The sequence below is a fragment of the Bombina bombina genome, chromosome 11 (genome assembly GCF_027579735.1).
Source record: "Bombina bombina isolate aBomBom1 chromosome 11, aBomBom1.pri, whole genome shotgun sequence".
In the NCBI taxonomy this organism is placed as follows: Eukaryota; Metazoa; Chordata; class Amphibia; order Anura; family Bombinatoridae; genus Bombina; species Bombina bombina.
The window spans coordinates 60944002-60965906 of NC_069509.1; the positions used below are offsets into that span (position 1 = coordinate 60944002).

The following is a 21905-nucleotide window of genomic DNA, read 5'->3' on the forward strand; positions in this document are numbered from 1 at the left end:
AACAAGAAACTTCCCAGGTATCTGTCCAGATCCCGGGATCCTCAGGCGGAGGCAGTGGATGCATTATCACTTCCTTGGAAGTATCATCCTGCCTATATCTTTCCGCCTCTAGTTCTTCTTCCAAGAGTAATCTCCAAGATTCTGAAGGAATGCTCGTTTGTTCTGTTGGTAGCTCCGGCATGGCCTCACAGGTTTTGGTATGCGGATCTTGTCCGGATGGCCTCTTGCCAACCGTGGACTCTTCCGTTAAGACCAGACCTTCTGTCGCAAGGTCCTTTTTTCCATCAGGATCTGAAATCCTTAAATTTAAAGGTATGGAGATTGAACGCTTGATTCTTGGTCAAAGAGGTTTCTCTGACTCTGTGATTAATACTATGTTACAGGCGCGTAAATCTGTATCTAGAGAGATATATTATAGAGTCTGGAAGACCTATATTTCTTGGTGTCTTTCTCATCATTTTTCTTGGCATTCTTTTAGAATACCGAGAATTTTACAGTTTCTTCAGGATGGTTTAGATAAAGGTTTGTCCGCAAGTTCCTTGAAAGGTCAAATCTCTGCTCTTTCTGTTCTTTTTCACAGAAAGATTGCTATTCTTCCTGATATTCATTGTTTTGTACAAGCTTTGGTTCGTATAAAACCTGTCATTAAGTCAATTTCTCCTCCTTGGAGTTTGAATTTGGTTCTGGGGGCTCTTCAAGCTCCTCCGTTTGAACCTATGCATTCATTGGACATTAAATTACTTTCTTGGAAAGTTTTGTTCCTTTTGGCAATCTCTTCTGCCAGAAGAGTTTCTGAATTATCTGCTCTTTCTTGTGAGTCTCCTTTTCTGATTTTTCATCAGGATAAGGCGGTGTTGCGAACTTCTTTTGAATTTTTACCTAAAGTTGTGAATTCCAACAACATTGGTAGAGAAATTGTGGTTCCTTCATTATGTCCTAATCCTAAGAATTCTAAGGAGAAATTGTTGCATTCTTTGGATGTTGTTAGAGCTTTGAAATATTATGTTGAAGCTACTAAGTCTTTCCGAAAGACTTCTAGTTTATTTGTTATCTTTTCCGGTTCTAGAAAAGGCCAGAAAGCTTCTGCCATTTCTTTGGCATCTTGGTTGAAATCTTTAATTCATCTTGCCTATGTTGAGTCGGGTAAAACTCCGCCTCAAAGGATTACAGCTCATTCTACTAGGTCAGTTTCTACTTCCTGGGCGTTTAGGAATGAAGCTTCGATTGATCAGATTTGCGAAGCAGCAACTTGGTCCTCTTTGCATACTTTTACTAAATTCTACCATTTTGATGTATTTTCTTCTTCTGAAGCAGTTTTTGGTAGAAAAGTACTTCAGGCAGCGGTTTCAGTTTGAATCTTCTGCTTATGTTTTTCATTAAACTTTATTTTGGGTGTGGATTATTTTCAGCAGGAATTGGCTGTCTTTATTTTATCCCTCCCTCTCTAGTGACTCTTGTGTGGAAAGATCCACATCTTGGGTAGTCATTATCCCATACGTCACTAGCTCATGGACTCTTGCTAATTACATGAAAGAAAACATAATTTATGTAAGAACTTACCTGATAAATTCATTTCTTTCATATTAGCAAGAGTCCATGAGGCCCACCCTTTTTTTGTGGTGGTTATGATTTTTGTATAAAGCACAATTATTCCAATTCCTTATTTTATATGCTTTCGCACTTTTTTATCACCCCACTTCTTGGCTATTCGTTAAACTGAATTGTGGGTGTGGTGAGGGGTGTATTTATAGGCATTTTGAGGTTTGGGAAACTTTGCCCCTCCTGGTAGGAATGTATATCCCATACGTCACTAGCTCATGGACTCTTGCTAATATGAAAGAAATGAATTTATCAGGTAAGTTCTTACATAAATTATGTTTTTTAATTTAAAACTTCCATTGTCAAGCGCAGAAAAAAGGGATAAAAAAAAAAAATACGCTTACTAAAATAAAATTATAAAAAATACACTTCCTTAAAGGGACATTAAATCCCAAATTTTTCTTTCATGATTCAGACAGAGAATACAATTTTAAACAGCTTTCCAATGTACTTATATTGTTTAATTTGCCTCCTTCTCTTGTTATCCTTTGCTGAAAGGTTTATATAGGCAAGCTCAGGATCAGCAAAGAACCTGCTCCTTCAACAAATGATACCAAGAGAATTAAACAAGATAATATAAGTGAATTAGAAAGTTGTTTAAAATTGTATTATATATCTGAATCATGAAAGAAAATGTTTGGGTTTCATGTCCCTTTAAATTTAGAATAAAAAAAGAAAAATGCACTTTCATAAAATAAATGCCACTCCAATGACATTGGAGCTGACAATCAGCTAGATTACGAGTTTTGAGCGCTATAGGGACATCACCGCAACCTACAAAATGTTGTTAACCCCTAATCTGCCGCCCCTTAACATCGCCGCCACCTAAATAAAACTATTAACCCCTAATCTGCCGCTCCCGATATCGCCACCACCTACATACAGTTATTAACCCCTAATCTGCTGCCCCTAACATCGCCGCTACCTAAATACACTTATTAACCCCGAATCTGCCGCCCTTAACATCGTCGCCACCTACATTACAGCTATTAACCCCTAATCTGCCGCCCCCAACATAGCTGCCCCTACCTACACTTATTAACCCCTAATCTGCCGCCCCAATATCGCCACCACTATACTAAAGTTATAAACCCCTAAACCTCTGGCCTCCAACATCACTAACACTTAATAAATATATTAACCCCTAACCCTAAGCATAACCCTAAGTATAACCCTAAGCCTAAATCTAACCCTAACAACCCCTAACTTAAATATAATTAAAATAAAGCTAAATAAACCTTACAATTATTAACTAAATAATTCCTATTTAAAACTAAATACACACTTACCTGTAAAATAAAACCTAAGATAGCTACAATATAACTAGTAGTTATATTGTAGCTATCTTAGGTTTTATTTTTATTTTACAGGTAAGTTTGTCTTTATTTTATTTGTCTTTATTTTAACAAGGTTGCAATAAAAATTCAAACAACCCCCCAACAGTAAAACCCACCACCCACCCAACCAAACCACCCAAATAAAAACCTAAATCTAAAATCTAATAATAAATCTAAATCTAAATAAACCTAAGCTAACCATTGCACTGAAAAGGGCATTTGGATGGGCATTGCCCTTAAAACGACATTTAGCTCTTTTACAAATTGCCCAAAATCCTAACCTAAAAACCCCCCACCCAAAAAACCCTTAAAAAAACCTAACACTAACCCGGTGAAGTCCTCATCCAAACGAGAAGAAGTCTTCATCCAGGCGGCATCTTCTAGCTTCATCCATCCGGCGTGGAGCGGATCCATCTTCAAGACTTTCGGCGCAGAGCATCCTCTTCTTATGGTCGTCGGCGTCAACTGAAGGTTCCCTTTAAGTGACGTCATACAAGACGGAGTCCCTTACATTCCTATTGGCTGAAAGATTTCTATCAGTCAATAGGAATTAAAGGGGAAAAAATCCTATTGGCTGTTGCAATCAGCCAATAGGATTGAGCTATCATCCTATTGGCTGATCCAATCAGCCAGTAGGATTGAGCTCTCATTTTATTGGCTGTTCCAATCAGCCAATAGAATGAGAGCTCAATCCTATTGGCTGATTGCAACAGCCAATATGATTTATTCCTCTTTAATTCCTATTGGCTTATAGAAATCTTTCAGCCAATAAGAATGTAAGAGATGCCATCTTGGATGACGTCACTTAAAGGGAACCTTCAATTGACGCCGACGACCGTAAGAAGAGGATGCTCGGCGCCGGATGTCTTGAAGATGGACCCGCTCCGCGCCGGATGGATGAAGATAGAAGAGGCCGCATGGATGAAGACTTCTTACTTCTTGGATGAGGACTTCGCCGGCTGGAGGAGGATGGATGTCCGGACTTCGATAACTGTAAGTGGATCGTCGGGGGTTGGTGTTAGGTTTTTTTAAGGGTTTTTTGGGTGTTTTTTTTTTTTTTTAGGTTAGGTTTTTGGGCAATTCGTAAAAGAGCTAAATGCCCTTTTAAGGGCAATGCCCATCCAAATGCCCTTTTCAGGGCAATGGTTAGCTTAGGTTTATTTAGATGGGTTTTTATTTGGGGGGTTTGGTTGGGTGGGTGGTGGGTTTTACTGTTGGGGGGTTGTTTGTATTTCTTATTGCAATGTAAAAGAGCTGATTTCTTTGTGGCAATGCCCCGCAAAAGGCCCTTTTAAGGGCCATTGGCAGTTTAGTGTAGGCTAGGGTTTTTTATTTTGGGGGGCTATTTTTTATTTTGCTAAGGATATTAGATTAGGAGTAATTCGTTTTTATTTTCGATAATTTTTTTTTTTTTTTTTGTAATTTAGTGTTTATTTTTTTTGTAAGTTAGTAAATTGTATTTTTATTTTTTAGTGTAAGGCAGGTTAGGTTTTATTTTACAGGTAACTTTGTATTTATTTTAACTAGGTAGTAAATAGTTAATAACTATTTACTAACTAGTCTACCTAGTTAAAATAAATCCAAACTTACCTGTGAAATAAAAGTAAAACCTAAAATAGCTACAATATAACTATTAGTTATTTTGTAGCTAGCTTAGTTTTTTTTTACAGGTAAGTTAGATTTATTTTAATTATATTTAAGTTAGGGGGTGTTAGGCTTAGGGTTACGTTAGGGTTAGAATTAGGGGTTAATATATTTATGTAGAGTTAGTGATGTGGGAGGTCAGATGTTTAGGGGTTAATAATTTATTTTAGTATATTTCGTTGTGGGGGGCTTGCGGTTTAGTGGTTAATAGGTTTATTAAAGCGGCGGTGGTGGCGGACAGCAGATTAGGGATTAATAATATTTAAATTGTGTTTGCGATGCGGGAGGGCGGCGGTTTAGGGGTTAATAGGTTTATTATAGTGGAGACGATGTCGGGGAGCGGAGGAATAGGTGTTAATAAATTTTAATAGTGACGGCGAGGTCTGGAGCGGCAGATTAGGGGGTTAATAAATGTATTATAGTGTTTGCTATGCGGGAGGGCCTCGGTTTAGGGGTTAATAGGTAGTTTATGGGTTTTAGTGTGCTTTTTAACACTTTAGTTATGAGTTTTATGCTACAGCTTTGTAAAGTAAAACTCATAACTACTCACTTTAGATGGTGGTACAGATCTTGTCAGTATAGGGTGTGCAGCTCACTTTTTGGCCTCCCAGGCAAACTCGTAATACCGGCGCTATGGGAGTCCCATTGAAAAAGGACATTGCTGACGTTGCATGACGGCCAAAAAGGTGTACGGTACACCTATACCAACAAGACTCGTAATAGCAGCGTTAGGGAAAAAGCAGCGTTATGAAGCATAACGCTGATTTTTTCACTCATAACGCCAAACTCGTAATCTAGCTGAATAAGAGAAGGGGTAAAGACAAGCCATTGTCCTTTCTTAAAGGGACGCTGAACTATTTTTTCATTAGATTAGATTCCTTTTATTGTCATTGCACAAGTAAAAAAAAACAAAAACAGGGCAACGCAATGTATTAAAACATCTAACCCAGACATTGCAAATAGATAGTATAAGGTGCAAAATACAATAGTAGTTATAAATAATTATAAAAATGGAATAACTTAGATGTTAAATACACATAATATAACGTGCAAAATTCCAAGAATATATAGTAAAAGTGCATAGTGCAAATCGGTATCAAGCAGCAATTAGTTGTATGAAAAAGAATGTGTAAGACAGAAGAAAATGTAACAATATAGTACAAATTATCAATGTGATTTTGAAAGTGCATAGCGCAAATCAATATCAAACAGCAAGTCAGTTGTACAAGAAGAATATATGAGACACACCAGGAAAAGGATGTGAATGTGATACAAGTTATCGATTTGGTATAGAAAAGTGCATGGTGCAAATCAGTATTAGACAGCAGTCACTTGTATAAAAGAAATATATAAAGCACTGGAGAAGTGTGATAGTGTAATACAACTTATCAATGTGATATGGATGTGTGCATGAGCACAGATGATAATACAAATTAATAAATAAAGGTGATAAACGGCTATTGTAATCCGAGATAGCCTGCAGTTTAAAAAATCAGCAAAACAACAGCTCTGGGGAAAAAAAACTTTTCCTTATCCTGACTCTCTTGCTATTCAGGCTCCTGTACCGCCTCCCAGATGGCAGGGGAACAAATAGTCCATGGCTGGAATGGAAAGAATCTCCAATGATACAGTGCGCCCTTTGCAGGCATCGCTTATGCTGAAGGTCCTCAATAAGAGGGTAGCTGGACACCGATGATATACTGGGCAGTTTTCACCACCCGTTGCAAAGGTTTTCGGTCAAGATTGGTACAGTTACCATACCACACCGAGATGCAGTTGGTAAGAATGCACTCAATGGTGCAGCAATAGAAATTAACCAAAATCTGGCTGGACAGATGTACTTTCTTTAGTCTCCTTAAAAAGGAGATAGAGCATGCAATTTTAAGCAACTTTCTAATTTACTCCTATTATCAATTTTTCTTCGTTCTTTTGCTAGCTTCATTTAAAAAAAAGGAGGCATCTAAGCTATTTTTTGGTTCAGGACCCTGGAGAGCACTTGTTTATTTGTGGGTGAATTTATCCTCCAATCAGCAAGAACAAGTGCCAGGTTGCTCACCAAAAATGGGCCGGCATCTAAACTTACATTCTTGCTTTTCAAATAAAGATACCAAAAGAATATAGAAAATTTGATAATAGGAGTAAATTAGAAAGTTGCTTAAAATTGCATGCTCTATCTGAATCACGAAAGAAAAAAATTGGGTCCAGTGTCCCTTTAACAAACAATGGCTTGTCATTTCTGATGTGATCACTATGACTGGCTTTTACAGTAATCACATGAGCAAGGGGCACACTATTGGGCATCATTGTACTATGAGTGATGCAGTCCACTGATAGCCCAGTGAGCTTGATACCAGCATGCATTGCTGTCACTTTGATTACATACACAATAACAGTCATATTTAACTGTTTCTTCACTGTTGCTGGATAGCGTCACATTGCATCCAGTAACAGCATGAGATACATACAGATCTCAGTGTATATTTCATGTAATTTAAACACCCTACTGACAGACATGATCACCCTGTTCCTGTAATAGCTTGCCTGAGTTGACCTCCATAGGGCTACACCCTTTCAATTGCGCTGGGTGCTGCAATATTAAAAGTGTCAGTATTGGTGTTTCAACGGGCAAGATCACCAATTTTAAATGACAAAATAATAATAATGGATTTATTTGTACAATTGTTTACACCCCAGCAGGTAAAATGGATCACTGGTAACACATCAAAGGTAAGGAAATTTTATAGTACAATGCCCTTTTAAAGGGGGAAAGTACTCGGGCAAGAAGCAGCTAAGTTAATTGTATTTGAAGCTACTGCAGAGAAACCCTTTCAAAAGGGTCTGAAGTCTCTCTCCCTTCCACCCTGCACTGTGATGAGGTTGATTTCTGTTTACTTAGCTCTTCTATAGAGAATACTGCAGTTCTTCTGTATAGCTGGTGCTTTAAACAGGAAAAATCAACTATCCCAAATGAGAAAATAAAGGAAAGGGAGTTATTTTTAAACTATTTAATCCACCCTAGCATGCAAAATTGATATTAAGGAACATATTAAAGAGGAGAAAAGAATATCATACAATGTCCCTTTAAACTGAATATTTAATAAATAAGGTGTGTCCTGAGCTGCTTTTGGTTTGCAATTATGTTAACAAAATGACAGTGTTAAAGGGACATGAAACCCAAAATTTTTCTTTCATTAATTAGAAAGAGCATGCAATTTTAATCAACTTTCTAATTTACATCTATTATCTAATTTGCTTCATTCTTTTGATATTCTTTGCGGAAATACATATCTAGATAGACTCAGTAGCTGCTGATTATGGGGTGCACATATATGCCTCATGTGATCGGCTCACCCATGTGCATTGCTATTTCTTCAACAAAGGATATCTAAAGAATGAAGCAAATTAGATAATAGAAGTACATTGGAATCTTGTTTAAAATTGTATTCTCTACCTGAATCATGATAGAACATTTTTGGGTTTAATTTCCCTTTAAATCCTATAAACCATTTATTTTATATGCAGTTTTTGTGCAGTGTAATTCTTATTAGTTGATATATACTGTACATATAAAAAATGACTTTCTGTATTGTTTTAGAGAGCCAGTGTTTCACTATTCTCTACAGTAGACATATAGTGATATAATCATGGATCTGACCTCAAACAGAATGTTCCTGGAATTATTTTTTTTTCTCTATTACAGTAAGTGTTGGTTTTATAGAAGCTGGCCTGGTATAATTTCCTTCTTTAGCTACCAAGAAGAACAGCAATACCTGACACCTATAGTTTTATAGGGACAGTCTACTTGAGCATTTGTATTGTTTAAAAATATAGATAATCCCTTTATTACCCATTCTCCAGTTTTGCATAACCAACATTGTTATATTAATATACGTTTTCCCCTCTGTGATTACCTTGTATTTTTTACCTTTGCAGGCTGCCCTCTTATCTCAGTTCTTTTGACAGACTTGCATTTTAGTCAATCAGTGCTGACTCATAAACAACTCCACAGGAGTGAGTACAATTTTATCTACATGGCACACATGAACTAGCACCGTCCAGTTCTGAAAAACTGTCAAAATGCACTAAGAGGCAGCCTTCAACGGCTTAGAAATCAGTTTATAAACCTAACTAGGTTTAGCTTTTAACAAAGAATACCAAAAGAACAAAGCAAATTTGATGATAAAAGTAAATTGGAAAGTTGTTTAAATTGCATATTCTATCTAAATCATGAAAGTTTAATTTTGACTGCCCCTATAAATAATTGACATCAGTATTTTATTTGCACTGTCAAGTAAACATGTTAAAATATTTTTTTCTTTCAGAAGATGTCTATAACATGTGGGATATACTTCCCGCCACCAGGAGGCGAACCCTCACAAGAGCTTTTAATCCCTCCCACCTCTTCTTCCACTCAGTTCAGATATAATTTATTTGTCCACTTTTCAGGTCCCAGAAGGGTCAAAATGCTACAGCGGTGGCCTTAGCATCATGGCTGAAGCAAACTATTTGTAAGACTTACTTGGTTGCTGGAAAACCTCCTCCAAAAAGAGTAACTGCTCATTCTACTAAATCTGTATCTACTTCCTGGGCCTTCAAGAATGACATCTCCTTGATATGTAAGGCCCAACTTGGCCTTCTCTCCATACCCTTTCTAAATGTTATCAATGTACTTCAGGCCGCAGGGTCCGGCAAATAGGGACTGACATATTTTTGTCCCACCCGTCCTTAACGTGGACTAGCAGCTTGGGTATTGTATCCCACATGTTATGGACACCTATGGACTCTCATCATCTTATAAAAGAAAACATTATTTTGGGATGATGAGAGTCCATAGGTGTCCATAACATGTGGGATATACTTCCTGTCACCACGAGGAGGTCAAGAACCCATTCAGTTTAGGTATAACTGAGCAGAGGAGGGAGACGGAAAAGGTATAATTATCTATAAATTTAAATTCTGTTTTTTTGTGTGAAAAGGGTTAAAAGGACACTAAAGCCAACATTAAACGTTCATTATTCAGATGGAGAATGCAGTGGTAAAAGTATTTTCCATTTTTCTTCCATTATCAAATTAGGCAATGTCTTTTTGTATGCACACTTTATGAGGCACCAGCTACTACTGAGCATGTGCAAGAGTTCGCAGTGTATACGTATATGAGTGTATGACTGGCTGATGGCTATCACATGATACAGGGGGTGGCAAATTTAAGTACATTTTGTAAATTGAAAAAAAAAAATCTACTTCTATTTTATTATGCACTTACTGATTAAAGGGACAGTCAACTCATTTTTTTAATTGTTTAAAAAGATAGATAATCCCTTTATTACTCATTCCCTAGTTTTGCACAGAAAAACATGGTTATATTAATACACTTTTTACCTTTGTGATTACCTTTTTTCTAAGCATCTTCAGACGGCCCCCTGATCACATGACTTTAAATGTATTATTTATTGACTTCCATTGAAGGCAATTAGTGCTGTGTTGTTAGAATTCACAGGCGTCAGCAAAATGTTATCTATATGGCTCACATGAACTAACTTCCCCTGTTGTGAAAAGCAAATACAAAAGTATGTGATCAAGAGGCTGTCTTTAGGGACTTAGAAACAGGCAGACATTTAGAGGTTTAAAGGTTATAAAGTATATTAATATAACAGTGTTGGTTGTGCAAAGCTGGGGAATGGGTAGTAAAGGCGTTATCTATCTTTTTAAACAATAACAATTTTTGTGTTGGCTGTCCCTTTAAGTTTCAAGGGAAATTATAGTATTTTTTTTCTCCATCAGAAATGACTCACTGCATTGCAGAACATCTGCCTATAAAATAAATGTCATTTTGCATAATCCTGCAGGCCCTTCACACGCCCCATGAAAAAGCCTCTTAAAACTTATCTTTCTATGCTATGGTCAATTAGGAACAGGAACAAAAGATCTCCTGCACTTATCAGCCAATCACTGTGCAGCATGTAGCACCGGTAAGGCTCTGCATTCCATAGCCTCTCTGGGGGAGTGGAAACACTAACATTTTAAGTAGGTATAATTAATACATAAAAGTGCATGGCAAAGTTTCCTATTTACATTTTGAGTTTAATATCTCTTTAAAGGTTCACTATAGTGGAACATTACGTGGTTACATTATTTATTCTTTTTTTCCTTGATTCATATGGAGCATACAACTTTCTAATTTACTTCTATGAGCAAATGTGTTTCAGTCCCTTAGAATCCTTTGCTGAGGGAGCAGCAGCGCATTACCGAACACTTCTGGTAAACCAATGACTAAAGACCTTGCTGCTATATCCCCCCCCCCCCCCCTTAATATGGGTAACAATAGGAAAGCTGTTACAATCTGCCTATTTTGTAAAGCGGAAAGTCATTTTCTGTCTGACTGATAAGCAGAGGTGCTGCAGGACGAGAGATCTGTGTATTATGGCTGCCTAGCTGACAGACGTCTAACTGATGTGGGCTGATCCGCCTTTAAATGCCCAGGAATATTTTTGGTCCCAGTCCTGTCCTGGAAGCCACCAATTAGTAGCTAGCTCCCAGTAGTGCACTGATACTCCTAAGCCTATCTAGGTGTGCTTTTCAACATAAGATAGAACAAAACAAAATAGATAATAGAAGTACATTAAAAAAAAATGCTGTATCTGAATAATGTAAATGTAATTTTGACTTTACTGTCCCTTTAACTCATACAAAGGGATGATATAAATCCCAGAGGGGGATTCAAAAGAGGAGCGCTCTCTAGAGAAAAAGGCACTGCAATAAATAAAACACTAAATATGTTGTTGTTACGATGGGTATTAGCTCAATTGGATAAAGATTAAAACATAGAACATGAATAAAAAACAACAAAATGTTCGTCGGTAAAAAACTTGCTTGTTTCCTCAATGCGTTTATAAAAGTCTGTTATGAACAACCAAAGTGATATTCGCTTTTAATATTGCCTGATGAAACGACCGATTTCTGGTCGAGAAACGCGTTGCCTGTGAATAAAGCGTTGACTTTTTAACTTTAAACGGAGTTGTCAGCTTGGTTTTTGCCGCTCCAGTGCTGCCTATTATCTATCACCTGATTGGTCATTTTTTGATCCTGCACTAGACGAGGACAAAGGAACACGGGGAATCAGTGTGCTAGCCATTGCAAGCGCTAGTCTGCTCAATAGCACTGGTCACAGAACAGTGCCACAATCTTTGGTAAGCCTCCTTTTACCACCACCTTATATCCAATATCGTAGGATTTATTACACTATGAGGCGCCCTCTTCTTGCTTTGTTTTCATACAAAGGGATATAAAAACCTACTTCCTAATTTACTCCTATTATCAATTTTTCTTTGTTCTCTTGTTATCTTTATTTGAAAAAGCAGGAATGTAAGCTAAGGAGCCAGCTCATTTTTGGTTTAGCACCTTGGGTAGAGCTTAGTACATTTAGCCACCTATCAACAAGCGCTACTCAGGTGCTTAGCCAAAAATGGGCCAGCTCCTAATCTTACAGTTGCTTAAAATTGTATGCTCTGTCTGAATCATGAAAGAAATGTTTTTTTAAACAGAAGCTGCTGTTTCTATCAGCAGCACTAGTCACATGACCCAGCTATACAACTAGTGATGATGATTGGCTCAGCGGCAGTTCCCACTCTGGACCAGCAGTTCTGAGCAGCTTCCAGGTATGTAATATTTTCAGTATAATGACCCTTTAAGTTTAAAGCAAACTGAAGTGCTACTAATACCTAGAAATATGTTGCTCACTGGCTGACAGGGACAACTCCTACAAAAAAAAAAAATTTTTTTTCAATAAACAAATTACTGTAATATATTTGGAATAATTCTTCTTCAGATGGAACAAAACGTTATTGATTAGCATGTCCCTTTAAATTACGGAATCATTGGCCCCTTTTTGTTCTCCTGTATCTTGTTTCTATAACTGCTCATTTTGTTCTGTTGAAATAAGCATAAGGCTTTATCTCCAAAACAGTCATATGGCGTTTGCCAAGAAAATTGTGCCCAGAACACATTACAGTTCCTCTTTATTAATGCCTTGGCATAATTAAATTATTATTCAGATAAATATGCAGCTTTGTCTAAGATCAAGAACAAAACCAGAGGTAAAAAGCAATAGGGCTATATGCATGGGGGGGGGGGGGGGTGTTGGGCACCATATAACTTCAGTGAGTTGCAATAGCTTATTTGTTGTGTATTGCTTTTGCTTTTATCTCTGCATTGCTTATTTAGAATTTAATGAGAAACTGACACGCCTACACAACAGTATTTTGTCCTGGCTCGCCAATTTATTAATTTACCATTTGAAAAAGCTTGCTCCTTATTGAGGATAGACACAAGCTTCTCCACATATCCTCACATGGTATTAAAGGTAATTTAGTGTTTGTGGTTTGTCACTGATATGTTCTTATTTTACCAATTTCTTTAAATCGGATTTCGCAAAAACAAACTTAAAGGGATATGATACTTACGTTAGTATATGCTATACTAGAAGGGTGCGCGTTCTTTTTGCACACTATGCCCCTTCACAGAGAAAAAATATCCTGTAGCATATCAGTCTGACCCTGCCCAATGACAGTCCAGCGCCGAAATATCAAGTAATTCTTCTCTGAACAAGGGAAGCAACAACCTCAGACTATCGTTTCAGCCTTCTATGGGCCTCGTCAGCGAGGTGCAGTTGTATCTCTCTAAGGGCAAGTGTGCATGGAGTCCATGTCTGGTTTCCCCATTACTCTTAGGGTGACCCAAGAACAATTTGCATAAAAATCGAAAGAGAACAGCACTCCATGAGATAGAACAGAAGCTAGAATAACTTCCATGCCTGTTCTCTCTCTTTAGAATTAGTATATAGTCATCCCATTATACATTACCTTGATGTTTTTTTACAAGGGCGCCTAAACTTTATTACATGGAGGGATGGTTACTAATGGCAGGGCCAGCCTGGGAAATCAGACCTGCCCTGGAAATTTTTGAAGAGGTAAATTAGAAATTTTGTTTTAATGGAATGTTCTATCTGGTTCTATCTATCTGGTTAGCCAATGCCACTAATCACCAGTTACAGTAGCTCCCAGCAGTCCATTGCTGCTCTTGATCCTGCCTAAGTATGTTTTTCAACAAAAGGATTTCAAGAGAACAAAACAAATTTGATAATAGAAGTGAAACGTTTCTTAAAATGTAATGCTCTGTCTGAACCATTAAAGTTTAATTTTTACTTTCATGTCCTATTACATTTAAAAATTAGAGCCAAGTGAGATATTAGGTTATACCTGGGATAGACTCACTTGGTGAGAATATAGGACAGTGTCTTTATTTCTTTGGTGAAAAATATTCCAGGTTTCCTCACAGAGCTTAAACATCTTATTCAACTTACATTGTTTTGCAATTGGGTCAACATACACTATATAGAAAAAGTATGTGGACACCCTTATTAGTTATTGAGTTTTGCCATACCCATTGCTAATAGATACACAAACTCCAGTACATAGCCATGAAATGGGTCATACTGAAGAGCTGAGTGACTTTAAACATGGCACTGCCATAGGATGCCAACTTTTCCACAAATCAGTTGGTGAAATATCTGTCCCGGTCAGCTGTAATTGCTATTATTGTTAAGTGGAAGCATCTAGGAGCAAAAACAGCTTGGTCACAAAGCGGTAGACCACACAAATAGACTCACTACAGAGTTCAAAACTGCCTAAGGAAGAATCATCAGCACAAGAACTGTGGATCAGGAGCTTCATGAAGTTTGTTTCCATGGCCAAGCAGCTGTGCACAAACCTCACCTCAACATGCGCAATACCAGGCATTGTCTAGAGTAGTGTAAAGCAAGTCGCCATTGGACTCTGGACATTTAAGGAAATTTGGTGCTGACAACTTTGTGCCAATACTTTGGGGAAGGCCCTTTTCAATTCCAGCATGAGTGTGCCTCTGAACACAAAGTGAGGTCCATGAAGACATGGTTTGACAAATTTGCAGTGGAGTAACTTGAGTGGGCAGCACAAAGCCCAGACCATAACCCCATTGAACATCTTTGGAATTAATTGTGAGCCCGACCTTCTCGTGCAGCATCAGTGCCTGACCTCACAAATGCTCTATTGGCTGAATGGGCACAAAGTCGCACATACACAGTCCAAAATCTTGTGGAAAGCCTTCACAGATGATTTGCAACTGTTATAGCTGCAAAGGGTGGGGGAGGGGGGGGGACTGCCAACAAGTTCATATTGGTGTGATGGTCAGGTGTCCACATAGGTTTGACCAAATAGTGTAGACTAGTCAATGTAGTACTCAAGTATCCATTTAGTGAAAGGTAACAACACTTTAACCCCTTCATGACAGAAGAAATTGTTCAAGTTCTGAACTTAAACATAACCTAGAATATGTCTGTTTAACCATAATTTACCTCTTTCACCCACACTTATTATATACAGTATTGTTATTTAACATCAAATATTTATTTCTAAACTATATTGTTATATGAAAAATAAATAATAAAACACCTATATTTGTGTTCAGTGATGACCCACGAGTACAACTATACCCCCCATGTACAGGTTTTATGGGATTTCAGGAAGTTAAATGGCCCAACATGGGACCTGCCTATTTACATATAAATTTGGCACATTGATTTTCTGGGCCTAAGTCACCTTTGAGACTTTATGGCAGCCCAGGAATGAAAATGACCCCATCATGGCATACCATTTGCAAAAGTAAACAACCCAGGGTATTTTAAAAGGGTTATGTCCAGTCTTTTTTTGTAGCCACTTAGTCACAACACCTGGCCAGATTTAGTGGTCCTATATTTTTGCGTTTTTCACACAAACACTGCACTTTGGCTGTTTCTATCATCATACTTATATGTTTTACTGCTATACAACACCCATATTTGTGTTCAGTGATGTCCTATGAGTACAATAATACACCCCATGTACAGGTTTTATAGGGTTTTAGGAAGTTACAGGGCCAAATATGGGACCCATTTACATGGAAATTTAGCTCATTGATTTTCTGGTCCTTTTTTTGCCTTTGAGACATTATGGCAGCCGAGAAATGAAAATGACCCCATCATGGCATACCATTTACAAAAGTAGACAACTTAGGGTATTCTAAAAGGGGTATGTCCAGTCTTTTTTTTTCACCACTTAGTCACAACACCAGGCCAACTTTAGTGGCCATATTTTCCATTTATCACACAAACACTGCCCGTTTGCTGTTTATATCATCCCTATATGTTTTACTGCCATAAAACACCCATATTTGTGTGCATCTATGTCTAAGGAGTACAACAGTATCCACCATGTACAGGTTTGATGGGGTTTTGGGAAGTTACAGGGCCAAATATGGCCCTGCCCATATACATGGAATTTGGCTCAATGATTTTCTCTGTCTATGTTGCCTTTGAGACATTATTGCAGGCAGCCCAGGAATGAAAATTATCCCTATCATGGCTTACCATTTTCAAAAGTAGACAACCCAGTGTATTTCAGGAGGGGTATGTCCAGTCTTTTTTTGTAGCCACTTAGTCACAACTGGCCAGATTTAGTGGTCATTAGGGTTGCCAGGTGTCCGCCACAAAAATACAGAACACCAAAGAAGAAACTGCGGGGGCGGGGAGTTTGAGGTGAAATTTATGGAAATTATATATATTCTTTTTTTTTTTGTATGTGTGGGTGATATTAAATATAAACAAACTGGTCTGAGAGACAAACATGCCACATACCTTATTGTTATAACTTGACTAGGTCACCGGGTCTGATCGAATCTCAGACAGTCAGTGTCACACACACTAAAGTGACAAATTTCTGCTGACTGAGTGAATGGCATGCACACTCAGAATCACACAACATCAGCATTAAGCAGCCAGCTGAAAGCATAGCCCGCGGGACTTCTTTCTCGCTGATGTGATGTCATGCACGTGATCACGTGACATCCGTCCTACAGACTCATTCAATGCAAGCTGTGCAGCTGTACCCACCAGGCGTCCGGCTCCAGCTTAGCTAATGGCAGCCAACTAGCAGGCTAGATTGGGTGCCAGAATGCCGGTTGGGAGTGGGACACGGGCTGGAACTCTGGGAGGGAACTTGGAAGCGTGGATCATGTAAAAAAAATAAATTGAAACAGTGTAACTGTCTTAGAGTCTTATCTGTTTTTTTTGGACTCCTATTACTGGGCAGTAACGGAAAATACCGTACTGTCCGGTCAAATACTGGACACCTGGCAACCCTAGTGGTCATATATATTTTTTTGCATTTTTCACACAAACACTGCACTTTGGCTGTTGCGATTATCATTCTTATATTTTTTTACTGCAATAACACTCCTATATTTGTGTTCAGCAATGCCCCCGGAGTACAATGATACCTCCCACATACAGGTTTTATCGGGTTTTAGGAAGTTACAGGGCCAAATATGGGGCCTGCTCATTAACATGGAAATTTGACACTTTCACTTTCTGTGCCTATGTAGCCTTTGAGACATTATGGCAGTCCAGGAATGAAAATTATCCCCATCATGACATAACATTTGCAAAAGTAGATAACTCAAGATATTCTAAAAGGTTTTTTTAGGTATTTTGTGTAGTTAACTTATCATTCATGACCTCAGAGTGGCTGGGCTTAATGTAAAAAGGAACAGGGGATCCATGAAGTTAGGAATGCAGAATAATAAAATAAAATAAATCAGGATCACATACAGAGTGATTTGAATTAAACGTTTAACTCTGTATGGTATATTCTAAAGCAAGGTTCTTAAAGGGACAGTCTAGGCCAAAATAAACTTTCATGATTCAGATAGAGCATGTAATTTTAAACAATTTTCCAATTTACTGTTATCACCAATTTTGCTTTGTTCTCTTGGTATTCTTAGTTGAAAGCTTAACCTAGGAGGTTCATATGCTAATTTCTTAAACCTTAAAGGCCACCTCTTTTCAGATTGCATTTTAACAGTTTTTCACCACTAGAGGGTGTTAGTTCATGTATTTCATATAGATAACACTGTGCTCGTGCATGTGAAGTTATCTGGGAGCAGGCACTGATTGACTAGACTGCAAGTCTGTCAAAAGAACTGAAATAAAGGGGCAGTTTGCAGAGGCTTAGATACAAGAAAATCACAGAGGTTAAAGGAGGTATATTATTATAACTGTGTTGGTTATGCAAAACTGGAGAATGGGTAATAAAGGGATTATCTATCTTTTAAAACAATAAAAATTCTTGTGTAGATTGTCCCTTTAAGAATATGTTCCCCAAGACCCAGTGCCATGATAGTACATACCTTTTTTTATACTTGGTCTAAATATTTCTGAAATAATATACAAGATGGCTGCATTTTTTGTTAAAGTGACAGAAATATGTGCATACTTTATTCCTGATTGTAGTCAAACTTGAAAGTGTTGTAAAAGGTAATAACACACACACTCTCATACAACATACACACCGCAGACACTACACACACGACCACATACACTCTCATATAACTATATAAGATACACACACCACATACTCTCATACAACACACATATGCGCCACACACACACTCTCCTACAACACACACACAAATCTCGACGCAGTAAACATGGTGTTGCGACCCAGTAATGTGTCCCAACGCGTGGTTTGAAGAACCTTGTGATACAGAGGTCATGTAGAGAGGGGCAGTCAGGGCATTAAGGGCAGTAATATTTCTTTACTCCTTTTTTATAGCAGACTCTGCACTTTTTCTAGGGGGGACTTTTTGCAAGCTGTGGGGTGGGGGGGGGGGAGATCCAAGAGGTAAAATGCCTGCTGCAGAGTCGCTGGACATTTTCTGAATGAAATATGGGAGGATTAGGGGTCTCGTTAAACAAAATATCAGATATAATATTTAACATAAATTCCAAAAAAGGATATGGTCTCCCTGTGCCTGCTTTTTTAGTAGAGCACATATGCATTAAATACTGCGATCTGCATAACATAAAAGGCTACTTTTATGTACCAGGTTATGGCCTTTCGTAGAAGTAGATATGGCTGTAGGCACTGGTTAGCTAAATCTACTCCCCCATATTTTTGCAGTACTCCACAATGCACTCTGGTTTTAGGATCTGTGCATCTTTTCCCTTTACAAAAGCTGGCACTGTAGTTTCATTGTGCATTGTGGAGAGCATGTAAACTTCTTTTTTGTTAGTGTACCGAAGGGCCAGTAGCTCATTGTGGTGTAAAGCTGACGTTGTGCCCCTACGTTTCTTTCCATATGTCAGCTTCTAGGGGAAACTTCTATTATTTTTACACTATGCCACAGGCCAGGGTATCAAAATAAAATAATAACTTAAACAGCTCTGTGCTGGTATAAAAGTTATCCAGCCATAAATGGTACCCTTTGTTTAGCAGGGGTAGTAGGAGATCCCACACAATTTTCTCATTTGTGCCAATTGAATCTTGGCAGCCAGGTGGATCTAAGTGGCTATCTTTACCCTGATAAATGTGAAATGCCCAGGTAAACCTTATACTGCATTCACACAGTTTATAAAATTTGACACCATAGCGGGACTGCTTGGATTGGATATATTGCTTGAAAAGCAATCTCCCCTTAAATTTCATGAAGGCATCATCAATATAAATGTACTGGTCAGGGGTGTAAATGTCTGATTTTTTTTGGGGGGGACAGGTGGTTTATGAGGGGCCTTATTTTATATAACTTGTCACGCAAGGGGGGGCACTGGGCATTATCATTAAAATGAAGAAACCGCAACAACTTTTCATATCATCCCTCTTCATAATCCCTGGGAAAAAAGGGGTAGCCAGGGTAGGGTTCTGGTTCCAATAGGAATGTAGGCTGGGTTTCTCCACAATGCCCATTACCAAAGTCAGGGTCCAAATGTTTTTAATCTCAGATATGTCAGTGGTGTGCCAGGTATTTTTTTCTGACATACTGAGACTGTGGATTATCTGACAGATACTGGCTGGAATATAAATTTGTTTGAACAACTATATGCTTGAACATGGCATCTGCCAGAAACAGGGAGAGATAATTTATTGGCTCAGATACGGCAACATTAGTGTGATGCTAGGAGTCGCTGTAAATGGGGGTATTTCAGGGGCAGTTAAATTTGGGGGTAGCCAATTTTATTCATATGTTGCTGGATGCCTCCTTTAAGTTAGTGGAAGGCAGGGAGCACCATAGTTAGATGCATCACTCAGGGGCTCTATATCTGATGTTGTAAAGGTTGCGCTATCAGATAAAGCAGAGAGTGTTTCACTCCCTGAATCTTGGGCAAGAATGGCGTAAGCCTCTTCCGCTGAATAGTGTGCTGCCATAGGGGATTTTTTTTTATTCCTAACCTAACACCAATACCCACTTCACTATCCCCCAATTCACACTTTACCCCCCCCCCCCCCACCCCACCACCAATTACCACCCACATATTCCCTAAAAAACACTTGGAAGGGTGATGATCAGGAACAGCAGGGAAGGGTTAAACTTAAAAACTAAAGGGAAGCAACTAAAGAACCCCCCCAAAAAAAACAAAAATAAACAAACATAAAAACAATACTATTGAGATCAGATCACAGTACTACCTGGCTGATCACAGTAGAACCAGGTTTTCATTATTTCCCTGAAAATGACTTAGTTAATTGTATAAAAGCGCATGTCAATTTATAATTTACGTATTTTTGCAATATATATGTGTTAGTAAAAGGGCATCTAGTAAATGTATACTGTATTAGGGACATATATACATATGCTGTGCCTGCTCAGTGTTCCCACATTTCGAACACTGCTCAGAAAGCTAACAATGTCACAATTTATATCCTAACCACCACCAGCTACCTGAGCAGACACCCTATTGAAATGTTGGTGTATTGGGCACATGCAGCATATGTACATATGCCACTGAAATAGTAATACATTCACTAAAGGCATTTTTAACAATATGGGTAAATTGCAAAAAACACTTTCATTAAATGTTAAAATGTACTGATGTATATTTCAGTTTTGGTTGTTATGTTCCTTTAATAAAATCAGTTGATTCTAATCAATTGTATCTGTTTTCGAGCAAATGGATTCTGAAGTCATGAACGGTTTGCAGATCTAGGACACCAGGCTGCAATACATGAGAATGAAAGGATGGACTTGTCATGCATTGAAGGCGAGATTTAGACAAGCACCTTACCCAGGTTATGATGGAGAAGAACGAGAACGCGATGGCAGCTCGTGCAGCATCTGCGGCTTGGTTAACTTGAGGGACATTTGGTGTCCTCTGCCACTGGTTGGCAAGGTAACAGAAGGCCACGAACCACAGGAAAGCCCAAAATCCTGGAAACGACAAAAAGGCACAATTAATGTTATAAAAAACAGTAGAGACGTAATCATAGCTGCAACATGATTTAGTAATTCAGCATTGCACTAGGCAATATCTGGCGTGCACAAGCTTATAATTAATCTGTAAAATGATTTTTTTATAAGGACATTGTACTTTCATGCATAACAGGAAATAAGAACATCTAATCATGTGGACCTTTTTATTGTGCAGGAATGTGAACTAAATGCTGTTTAAATTTAGATTTAAACTAAAGGCTGTGACACACTGCAAGCATTGCATCGCTTCTGAAGTTCAATTATTTCATCTCTGAGTGCTCAGCTACGCAAGCTGACGCAGCAGAGTGCTCAGAGATGAAAAGGCAGGACACACTGAGTGCGCACAGCTGCGCTTGCAGTGTGTCACAGCCTTAATACAGTAGTATCAGTTGTGTACTTCTTACTAACGCTTATTGGCTGATAGGCACTTCCTGCTAATGCTCACTGCTTGATACGTACTTCCTGCTATTGCTCACTGATTGATAGGTACTTCCTGCTAATGCTCACTGTTTGATAGGCACTTCCTGCTAATGCTCACTGCTTGATAGGCACTTCCTGCTAATGCTCACTGCTTGATAGGCACTTCCTGCTAATGCTCACTGCTTGATAGGCACTTCCTGCTAATGCTCACTGATTGATAGGCACTTCCTGCTATTGCTCACTGATTGATAGGCACTTCCTGCTAATGCTCACTGCTTGATAGGCACTTCCTGCTATTGCTCACTGCTTGATAGGCACTTCCTGCTATTGCTCACTAATTGATAGGCACTTCCTGCTATTGCTCACTGATTGATAGGCACTTCCTGCTATTGCTCACTGATTGATAGGCACTTCCTGCTAATGCTCACTGCTTGATAGGCACTTCCTGCTATTGCTCACTGCTTGATAGGCACTTCCTGCTAATGTTCACTGCTAGATAGGCACTTCCTGCTAATGCTCACAGCTTGATACGTACTTACTGCTAATGCTCACCGCTGGATACATACTTCCTGCAATGCTCACCGCTGGATATGT

General features: G+C 38.5%; 1 protein-coding gene across 4 annotated transcripts in view; it reads right to left on the reverse strand.

Moving 5' to 3' along the window:
• SYNGR3 (synaptogyrin 3) overlaps window positions 1-21905 on the reverse strand; it is a 398922-nt gene that overhangs the window by 195194 nt on the left and 181823 nt on the right. For all 4 annotated transcript variants that reach the window (XM_053694489.1, XM_053694488.1, XM_053694491.1 and 1 more), the window contains exon 3: window positions 20707-20849. In XM_053694489.1, coding sequence (XP_053550464.1) covers window positions 20707-20849 — 143 coding nt within the window. The remainder of the gene's footprint in view (window positions 1-20706; window positions 20850-21905) is intronic.